An 11030-nucleotide genomic window follows, 5' to 3' on the forward strand; every position below is an offset into this window, starting at 1 on the left:
GTAGCAGCAGCTATTAATTAAAACGGAAGCATGATGTGCATTTCTGGCATCTTTAAATTCAGAAAAAAATCAATTCAGACAATGTGTGAGAATGTTTTCAAACAGTTTAATCATACATAAACTACCAGATGACTGCGTCATGGGTGTCCATTTTACTATATTTCTGTAGAGACAGTAGCGTGAAATCCTTAAGCAACCTTATACAACATGTTTCAGACATTTAATAAATTCTGCACTCTACACTTCCAATGAAAACCACAACTTAAATGACAAAACTAAAAAAAAAAAAATCAATTCAGTTAAAGGCTGTTTTGTGGAGTTGATTTGTGTTTGCATTTTGGTTACTTTGTACAGGTTGATGTTTGGTCATGGTGTTACTGTCTACATGCTTCTACTTACTGGGATTTACATTGTGAAACAACTTATGAAGTAGAAAAGGCAAAATCTGTACAAATCTTAAATGTTAAATACAATCACTCTGTACCAGTAATGACAAACATCCCACAGGAAATTTCCTCAGAGTACATTTAAACTCACAAAACAGCAGCTTAAAATCTAAATGGAAAACAACCACCTCAACCCCCAAATAGATTAGTCTGTCAAAATACATCTTAAAAAAACAAAACAAAAAAAAACCTTCCAAATGTAGCTCTTCATTTGTGGAGACGTGCCTTTAAACTAAAGGCTAAGGGGGCAAAGCTGCAGTTGAGCTTTACCAATCAGTTCAGAAATTCAGTTTATACAGATGTCAGAATGGGGGAAAAAAAAGCTCGCAAGCTCTGTAAAACAGACCAACTATAAAGGTTGTAACATTTTCATTAACTGAACAACATCAAGAAGAACATGTGTTTTTGCTGTTGTAGGCACACTTAATCTCTAAAGGACTCATTTGAAACCCACTTCAATTTTTAGAATACATTGTTAAAACTCACTTTAACCCATAACCTAAACACACACACTATTGTTTTTTTAAATCTTAAACCATCAAAATGAGACCACATGTCATTGCAGCAGGAGCCATAAGCATGATGTGAAACATACTGTAAATGTAACCAACAGCAACATGCAAAACTTTTGGCACCACTTTATTCATCTTGACTTTTTGAAACAGAACTAGATCACATTTTGCTGAGGACTTCAGTGCACTTACAAAAAAACATGCATGCTTAATATTTACCTGTGACAAGAAATACAGCTCTGCTCATTCTATGCATTATTTCAGACTAATCCTGATTTTCACACAATAAGGAAATGAAAAACATGTGCCTGTGTTGGCTCGACACACAAAGAAAAAAAGGCAATTCAAGTGTCTATTGTAATGTCACTCTGTTAATAGAAACTCTCAAAATTACATCATGCCAACTAACCTAACACAAAATTACAAAGTTTATCCTCGATTTCAGCAAAATGTGACGAAAACATCCTCTAAAAGGTTTAGAACTAACAGGTGAGAGAAAGAGGGAAACACACCCACACTTGAACACACAAAAGTGATTCTATAAACTGAATGGCTGCTTTGAGAAGAAAAAAAAATAAAAAAGGAGTACAATTAGAAGCGCTAGGAAGACTGCTGGAAATCAATAAAAATCAATAAAGAACAAAATCTGAAAAATGAAAATTAAAAGCTTCTGCAAAAATCTAGTGGTTATGTTTGTACGTTCTAGAAAAATAGACTCTTTGCTCAGAACAATTTTCAACTTTTTACATGTTTAGCAGTCTTTCTAACGCTCCCTATTGGCAGCACAAATGAACATCACACAAAGAAACAAAATTGTGAAATTTCAAGCGTCAGAGAAGCGAAGAGGACAACGGACTGGACGATGAACTTTTGACGTCACATCGACATGCTAGGCAAACGATGACAAACGGGCACGAAGATATCTAGAACAAAAACAAACAAAAAAAACGAACAAACCTAGGTTAAAGCACAACGGAAAAAGGAGAGGGGATGAAAAAGAAAATCATGAATGATTATGTTTGCATGAGGAGGGGGGCTTTCAAAGGTGCACACAGTCTAAACACAACATTGAATGCAACACAGGAAACAATGAAGAAAAGTGGGAAGAAAGAGGGAGAGATAAGCACCATGCCAATAGTGAACAAAGGGAATAACATTAAACATCAACAACACCACCGAGAGACAACACGACCTGCCTACTATAGCTACGACAACACTGTCCCCGACAGCAACAGTTCAACATTTCAAATGAAAATGTTCCATTTCAATTTTTAGACCAAGGGAAAGAGAGAGAAACCAAAAGAAAAATTGTGCTTTAAAGTTTCAGCTCTTTCAGTGAAAGTCCTTTTATTTTGTGCTTCAATTTTGAATTGTGAGGGACTGTGGAATAATGCATATTTGGAGCTGCTCATATTGGTTCTTATTCACAAAACACCCTTCATGGGAAACAAATGGATACAATTTAGCTACATTGAACTCCGTGAAGGACAATAACATGATGGGACACAGAGTATAATCATTAAACGTATACAGAAATGTAAGACTCGATGTGTTTGGCACATTAGTGGAACTACTCTGCACTTGTGAGCTGTTTCAAGGCGCACAAATCTGCAGACCTTTGCACAAACGTCAGTCAATCTGCTCCGGATAAAAAGGAACAAAACTTTGAAAAAAAAAAAAAAAAAAAAATTCTGCCTAACAAACAAAAATCCCTGCCTAGAACAAGTTCACAAGAATCTTTGGATTGTTCAAAATGGTGATTTGTGTTGCACTCCCATTTTATCTTCCACTTAATGGTTTTGTAATGCATGTAAATCATGTGTTTGTTTGAACAGAGGCACAGATCAGGGAGTGGACATTCCCTGCACTAGCATCTAAGCGCTTCAAGATGGGCTTCACACCTGGGTTCAGTCTAAAGCGTCTCTAACATATGAAACAAACTGATAGGCGTACAGACCGGCATCTCCGTATAAGTTGCTGCCAGACAGCGGCACACTCGTTTCCTCACCCGGACTGAGATGTGTGTCTGCATTCGATGAAAATGGATAGTGAGGTTAACAAGAATTGGCTTATTTGCAATTAATCACTGAAAATAAAATGCACCGTTAATAGATACAAGCGTGTCGAACAGTGACGACAGTAGTGAGGTAAATGTCAAAACAAAAGAAAATAGTCTACAATATACAATTTTCACTAATTGCCACTCCGAGCTCAAGTTATGTTGTGAGGAAATGAAACAAACGACTTCTGATAATAGCACATTTCAGCATTTGTCAATACACATGTAAATTATGTACTTCGTTTAGAGAAATTACACCGAGCATAAACTTTAGACTGAACCGTGGATTTGCTTCAGACTTGAAAATAATAAAAAATGAAAAAAAACTCTTGGTACTATTTTTTTTTTTTTGTGACTAAGGCTACAACTAGTGAAAAGGGCCACACACGTTTTTTAAACAACCGGTGAATGTATCCACAAAACTTCACATTAGGATTCTACAAAACACTGTTGAATCTTTTGAGTTGATTTTTTTTTTTAAACAACCGTTTTAATTCAGAGAAATTATTTAGGCAATATTATAAAACCTCTATAAAAATAGAAAAGGCATAATAGTTAAGTAATATACACTATCTGGATAATGTTTTCTTCTCAGTTTTCATAAAAACAATCTTTCCTCACGACCCTGCAGGACTATTGGCATTAACGTTTGATTACGATTTGAACACTTATTTACTGCCATGATCTACCGAAGCAAGTTGCATGGAGTAACTTAGAAATACAAGAACGAGTTCAATTTCAGAACGAGTCTCCATACACCAGGGTACAAGAGACCACCTGCAAACACAGAAATAAAATACTTCTTGATCACTTGCCACGAAAGTTTGGAAATTTCAGTTCAAATTATTCTGACAATTAAGCGGCCATGAATTCAGCAATTGTAAACTTCCTTCTTTCTTTTCTTGGCAGTATGGTCTCTCACTCTTCCACAGAATGCAAATATTGCTAAAAGCGTCAACGCCAACCTCCTGAATTGAGGCGTAGGATAATGTAATCAAATGACCATCAAAATAAAAAATCGTGTTGAAGATTGTGTCTTTGCTCAAAAAAAAAAAAAAATCTATAGAAATGCCATTTTAAAACCATATGTGCTACCATTTTGATTCTTCAGCAAAAATCTTGGGTCAAAAGGTTTGTTTTAGTTTGAGGCTTTAAGAAAGGATTCATGAACTGAAATGAAGCACTCCACTTATTTCATACATATTTAGAAATTGTCACGTATCAGGCGAGTAGAATAATGGGCGAGAAGTTTTGGTCTGACAGAATGGTGAGAATGTCCTGAGAGTAAGTGTAGCATCTCCTGCAAACTACCAATACTGAATGATTAACCACCATCTATGAACCAACATGGGATATAATACCCTTGCTTAGTGTTTGTCTTTTTAGAATGTAAAAATATGAATGTGAATAAAAACAAACAGAAAGCATCAACATTACGGTTTTTAGCTGAGCCCTCCAACAGAATACATAAAACAGACTTTGAAGCAATGTTACATCACCCTCATTGTGAAGACACACATACATTAAAAATAAATAAATAAATTAGTGAAATAAATACATGAATTAAATCAAAAGGCATCCATGAAACGGAGTCTAGTGGAGTACAGCCTGACCTTCCAGATGCTCAAAGCAATATTCAGGTGACTGACTGATTATCTTTTGCACCGATGCAGCAAGCCTCCTTCATTTTCTAGAAAGGCAGCATTGTAGGAGGCATCAGCATTACACTGTCCGAATGTACTACAAGAGTCTAGTGTAAACACAGGAGAACATCTACAGGGGCCAGACCGTGGTGATCAACAGTCTAAGGGACTGAAAGCAGTCACACAGGCTGGCTTTCATTGTGCAACATCCTTTGACGCAAGATTTATACACAGCAAACTTGTAATATGGCACAAAAAAAAAAAAATAATAAATATAAAGACTCAAGTGAAAATAAAAGATCAACAAAACAATTAGATATATCAATGTGGAAAACAAAAAAGAACTCTTTACTCCTTGGAACAAATTCTTAATAATTTGCACGTTGTCTTTGTTTTGAAGGATAAGAGAGAAGATATGTAGGAAAGGCCAGAGAAGTAAAAGGATTAGGAAAGACGGGTGTTAAGGGTGGGTGGGGTCATTCTAACTTTCCAACGTCACACTCCACTTACCAGAAAAACATTTTCAAACCAAGTCCATTTGAGAGCAAAATCACTCAGTATGGCTTGCTGTCATTTTTGGATCGTTTAAGTTGAACCTTCAGCCGCTTCATTCCAATCTGAAAACCGTTCATTGACTGAATGGCCGCCTGGGACGAAACTGGATTGTCGTAACTAACAAAGCCTGAAACAAAAGAGCCAGACTCTAGTTACCCACTGCACAGACCTAAAGCTTGCTTCTGATTTCAGAATTCTAAAATCAACACAAAACAAGCACAATGTTTCTGGAGCAGGGCTACACTCACCAAAACACTTGCTAAGGTTGGTCTGTTTGTCAATAAAGACCTTGGCAGAGATTACATTGCCAAAAGGCATAAACATCTGCAGCAAATCCTGATCACCAAACTCTTGTGGCAGATGGTAGATGAACAAGTTTGCTCCTTCTGGGCCTTTAGAAAGACAGAGAAAACAGACAAACAAAAGATAACTTTTGACTCTTAAAGCCTAGAGCGACCTTTTTATTTTCAATGAAGCTTCAACACTTATTCTCCTTGCCTTGTTAAAAGAACATTCTGTGTTAAATACCATTTAAGCATGCTGCTGATCAAAACAGAAAATAATAAAGACATCCCCAAGCTGACAAAACTCATGTAGGCAAAACTATCATACTGTACTTTGTTAAAGCATTTGAACTGAATTCATTAAAATGGTGCTGTCAAACAATTCATCTCATCCAAAATAAGTTTTTTTTGTTTACATAATGTGTGTGCTGTGTATATTATTATGTATACTTAAATACACAAACGTATACATTTTGAAAATAGTTACATTCATTAAAATACGTTATATTCATATAATTTATATTACAAATCAGTATATTTAATATATAAACATAATTTTTCATATATACACACACACACACAACAAATATACACTGCACATGCTCATATTACAAACAAAAACTTATTTTGGATGCGATTAATCGTGATTAATCATTTGACAGCACTAAATTAAAAACATGTTTATTGCCTGATTTGCAAAGTTGGACAATTTTATAGGTTAATGAAGGTCTGGTTAAGCTTTATTATAATGCTTAATGGCATAATTACTGTGGGCAAGTTTTGCTACAGACTTGAAATCATGGCTGCGACTGTATATACATATACACAAATGTGGCCTTGCTGAAAAGTAGGTGACATCTGGAAAGAGGGATTTCAGGACGAAGATCAACATCACAATTTTATTTATTTTTTTGACAGTCAAAACAAATAAAATATTTCTGTGTTCTTAATGTACACTACCATTCAAATTTGGTGACGATACTTTTTTTCCCTGAACCCTTATTCAGCAATTAATCAGCAATTCATCAAATTTGACAGTAAAGACATTTATAATGTAATTTTGAATTTTAGAATTTAAACAATTAGATTTAGAGCTTTTTTTATTCAGCAAAGAATAATGAAAAAACATATCCTGGTTTCCATAAAAATAGAAAATCTTTGTTTTCAACACTGACAATCGGAAATGGTAGCAAAGTAGCAGCACAAAAGTATCTTCCAGCAGGCTTGAAGTTGTATTTATCACAGAATGCTCAATGAATTCTTTGGCAGAGAGATGCTGGTATGGATCTGCATTTAATTTTAAACAAACCAAAATGTAGAAAATGGGCATTGTGGACAGTGATAATTATCTCTTACCCGCGCTCTGATTGGGACTTGCTGTTGCAGCGTATTTAAAACAAGAATGAATCCTTAAGATGGTGATCACAAGAGCCACATCTACACACACACACACTGAAAAGCATCTTGGGCAAACACATGCCCTAAGAACTGACCCTGCTAGCATAAACTAGCAGTTTTATCTTACACAGAGGCTGGCAATCTCCCAACCCGAAAAGCTGCTCAAAGCTCATCAAATCTTTCATGTGCTCACCTTCCTTCTGGCTGCCAGCGGCACTAACGTTCTGCTGGGACAGTAAACTCTGACTGTAGAGGCTGGGCAGAGCGGCAGCGGCATATTGCTGGATCCCAGAATAGGCTGCCTGAGTCAGAGCCTCCATAGCACTGCCCGAGCCGTTCGAGAGACCTCCGCTGCCCAGACCACCATTCAGAGCAGCCATGCCTGCGCACACAGAAACACAGCTCAGCATTCAGACACACACGGGGGAGGACACCGAAAACTCCTGATACAGAGAAACCACATTCAGAGACGGAGACAGAGCAGAAACACAAACGAGGCAAAAAAAGTTAAAAACAAAAGGAATGACACATAGATCCCATTTAACATCCATTTGAGGCACTTCAAACACGAGTGGTCAGTGTGAATGGGGTCCAAAACGTACATTTAGAGGTAGTTCAAAATACATATGATCATATCATACTGGTACTGTAATGCAAAGGATTAAAAAAAAAAGATTTAAAGTATTTAAATGCAACGGTGTGCTGACTTCTATATTTTTTGGGGGTAACGTGTCTCAGCTGACCACTTGTGTTCATATCACCTGAGATGGATTTCAATAAGAGGTGTAAACCAGTGATAATTTTGACTGCAAATTTTGATTTAGTTTTAGTCAGTCTTTTGACTAAAATGGCATTTAATTTTAGTCATATTTTAATCATATGAAATTGTTTTAGTTTACTAAATTTACAGTAAATTTAGTCGGCTAAAATCTAATGGGTTTAGTTACAGTGTAATTTATTAAGCATTTCTCAAATTTCCAAACTCATTATATAGGTTTGATATTAAGATTTTATCATGATAGACACCGATTTAACTGCAGTAACACACAACATGCCTTTATATTAAAATTAAATAAGACCACTTCTCATAAAGAACAAGAACATAGTCTTCTTTTCAATGAAATACCAATGGTTATATAGGCTAATTATGCATTCTTTATAACAAATTTTCTTCATTCTTTCAAGCAGACATTTATTTTTATAAATTAATTTAGATTAATCTTTATTAGGGCTACTAAAGTGATTCAGTCAAGAGCAGGGAGTGATTTTCTGCCTTTCTTTTGTTGCTTGATCAATGATTCTGACAATAGCAACTAAATTAGGCTGCTGTCCCTTTAAAACCCAATGCACGGATGCAATGTACTGATACACATCCAATATTCAACCTACTGTTTATGCTCACTTAAGACATATTCGACTGTTTACGTGAGTACTCGTGTGCTGTGAGAGACGCTTTGTGTGTGCTCAGAAAACCGGACCGAATTGACCGTTCTCTTTTGCGTCGTCAAATTGATCCATACGCCTGCTCTTCTCTTACTCCCAGATATTGACATTTTTTAACGTTTTATGAGACGTGTATGTTAGCTTATGTTCTGCCGGATAGATCAGGCTATGATACAGTTAGACTGTACACATCGAACCTCCTAACCACACGGCAGATACCGCCCTAACATTTTCATATCGCTTTTATTCGTTGACAAATTATTTGTCAACGAAATTAACACTGGTGTAAACAAGAGCTTTTCTTACTTGCTAGGGAGCTCATGTTGAGACCTGCTCCAGCGCCCGCAGCAAGAGACTGAAGAGCACCTAAAGATGCCATGGGGTTCACAGAAGAACTAGTATTGGAGGTGGGAGAGGAACCCGCTGTGCAGAGGAGAAAAAACAAGAACCAGCTTTTACACATTACTAAGCCTTCAGACATCTTGCCAATTCAAATTTCACATGCTCTCATTTACACAGAGTCAGAAGAAACGGCATACAGCAAATGTCAGTGATCAAATCCAAAAGACAGCTTTTTGAAGCAACTGATGGGAAGTATCAAGACTAAGGGTATGTAAAATGCATGAGCAGCAAGAGATGTTTAAAAAAAAAAATTACATCATTGTTTAGGTTTGGTGAAATTGGCAACATTTTACAATAAGGTTCAATTTGTTAAAGGATTAGTTCACTTCCGGAATAAAAAAAATTTGAAACCGCAATTTGGACCTTCAACTTTTTGGGTCCCATTGAAGTCCACTATATGGAGAAAAATCATGGAAAGTTTCCCTCAAAAACCTTAATTTCTTTTCGACAGAAGACAGACATGAACATCTTGGATGACATGGTGGGGTGAGTAAATTATCAGGAAATTGTTATTCTGCACGTGAACTAATCCTTTAACATTAACTGTCATGAACTAACATTGAACAATACTTATAGCAATTAATTTTGGTTACAATTTCTATATATGCCAAAACATTTTCAGGGCTCGCAAAATCGCTAGTCCGACGTCCCGGGGCTATTGTGTTTTCCAGTTGGGCTACTAAAATGTAGCACTGTCCTGCCCGACGGGCTACCTTAAAATAGAGGGCTCCCGCAGGTCCTTAAAACTCTCAATTTAGTTGTATAAAACTTAAGGCCATACAAAGGTTTAAATACGTAAAATGGTATAAGAAAAGTCTTAATTACAATTTCAAGAGGTCTTGCAGTTGGGGATGGAAAGACAAGAACCGCGATACAGCTGATTAAACTTCAAAAGGCAATGGTGTCATTGAATAAATGAGCGCTGCACGTTTCAAAGTCAAATCACAGCGCACATGTTTTTGTGTGAATGTGTCTCTGAAGGGAACCGTCCGTCTTCAGAAACGTGTCGTTTGCATTTATTTAATTTCATCTTGCCTATAATGCCTGTTAAAGCGCGGTGCTGCTTTGCTGATAGCGTACCGGAGAAGCTGCTATTTGCTCCTAAAGCACCACCTCGTGGCAGAGAGGGAATTTGCATTTACAGTGTGCCTATCTTATGTTCAGATCAATGCGAATACCGACTCATGTTTTTATGCAGCAAACAGAGTTGTAAATGTGAAAGGTTAATGTGCCTTCTAAAAAATCTAATTACGACAGTAATATTTAGGTTTTAAATGAATAGAATATGTTTGACTTGGTTTAAAAGCTGAAATGCCATTTTATAAGATTTCTTTTTTGTGTGTGAAATTTTTACTAAATTGTAAATCATGTCATTTTATGGCTTAAAATGTTACCAAATGTTCAAATGTTGTCCAACCCCACTCATACAGTATTCATTTTACTTGTGCAGCTCATATATTGGTTCATATATTGCCTTAAATAGATTTTTAAAAATTAAGCAGATACCCTGTAAATAGTGAAATCAAATTCTTTCATTGGTATTTGTTGATATTTGTACATTGAAAGGGTTTTCGATTGACATTTAGACTTGTCTGATTTTCTATATTTAAAAAAATTGTCTTTTATTTGGGATAGTTTAATTTTCGGGCTACCAAAATCTGAAGAGTACCCGTTAGTTCATGATTGTTAGTTCATGATACCTAATGCATTAACTAAAGCCAACGTATTGAACTTGTAACATTTGTTATTGACCAAAAACCTTACAAAAAGCAATTTAATTCACAGACTGATAAGAAGCAAAGTTAAGGACAGGAGGAGATTAAAAAGCGGGACCAACCCTTGTAGGCGTCCCAGGCAGATTGAGCGGGCTGTCCGGAGGGCATACCTGAGCTGGTGAGGACGCTGAGAGGGGAGCTAGAGGTGGTCAGAGCACTGCTACCTGTGGGGGTGGCCTGCGTAGCACCTGCTGCTGCCGCCAATGCAGCCAGATTCTGCATGGCATTCAGACCTGCCGCAGATAGCAGACCACCCACATCAAAACCGTATCATTATTGGCAACATTCACACGCACAGCCTCTTTTCATTGCCCTAAAACTAACAGGTAGTCTCAACTGATTTTATAGGCATGCAATAACAGGTTTACAAGTGGCTAACTAACAGCCGCCATCCTCTCTAACGGGTCTGAGTGGAGCAGAGTGCATCAGACTCTCACCTGACATTGGATGGAGATTGTTGAGCGCATTTCCAGAGGACGCAGACTGTTGTAGAAGCTGCAAATAAAGCTAGAC

At 36.8% G+C, this 11030-nt stretch overlaps 1 protein-coding gene across 9 annotated transcripts in view; it reads right to left on the minus strand.

The window, feature by feature from the left end:
- Positions 1-90: 90 nt before the first annotated feature.
- LOC306884094 (CUGBP Elav-like family member 1) overlaps positions 91-11030 on the minus strand; it is a 33770-nt gene continuing 22830 nt past the window's right edge. For 2 of the 9 annotated variants that reach the window (XM_079439754.1, XM_079439750.1), the window contains 7 exons: positions 10955-11012; positions 10580-10750; positions 8647-8763; positions 7091-7279; positions 5464-5607; positions 5171-5342; positions 91-1881 (listed from right to left, as the gene is read on the minus strand). In XM_079439754.1, the coding sequence (XP_079295880.1) occupies positions 5215-5342; positions 5464-5607; positions 7091-7279; positions 8647-8763; positions 10580-10750; positions 10955-11012 (807 nt within the window). In that variant the 3' untranslated portion in view covers positions 91-1881; positions 5171-5214. Of the gene's footprint in view, positions 1882-5170; positions 5343-5463; positions 5608-7090; positions 7341-8646; positions 8764-10579; positions 10751-10954; positions 11025-11030 lie in introns of all 9 variants that reach the window. The other 7 variants (XM_079439755.1, XM_079439752.1, XM_079439753.1 and 4 more) reach the window with 5 other exon arrangements.

The sequence above is a fragment of the Barbus barbus genome (assembly GCF_936440315.1).
Source record: "Barbus barbus genome assembly, chromosome: 2".
NCBI lineage: Eukaryota > Metazoa > Chordata > Actinopteri > Cypriniformes > Cyprinidae > Barbus > Barbus barbus.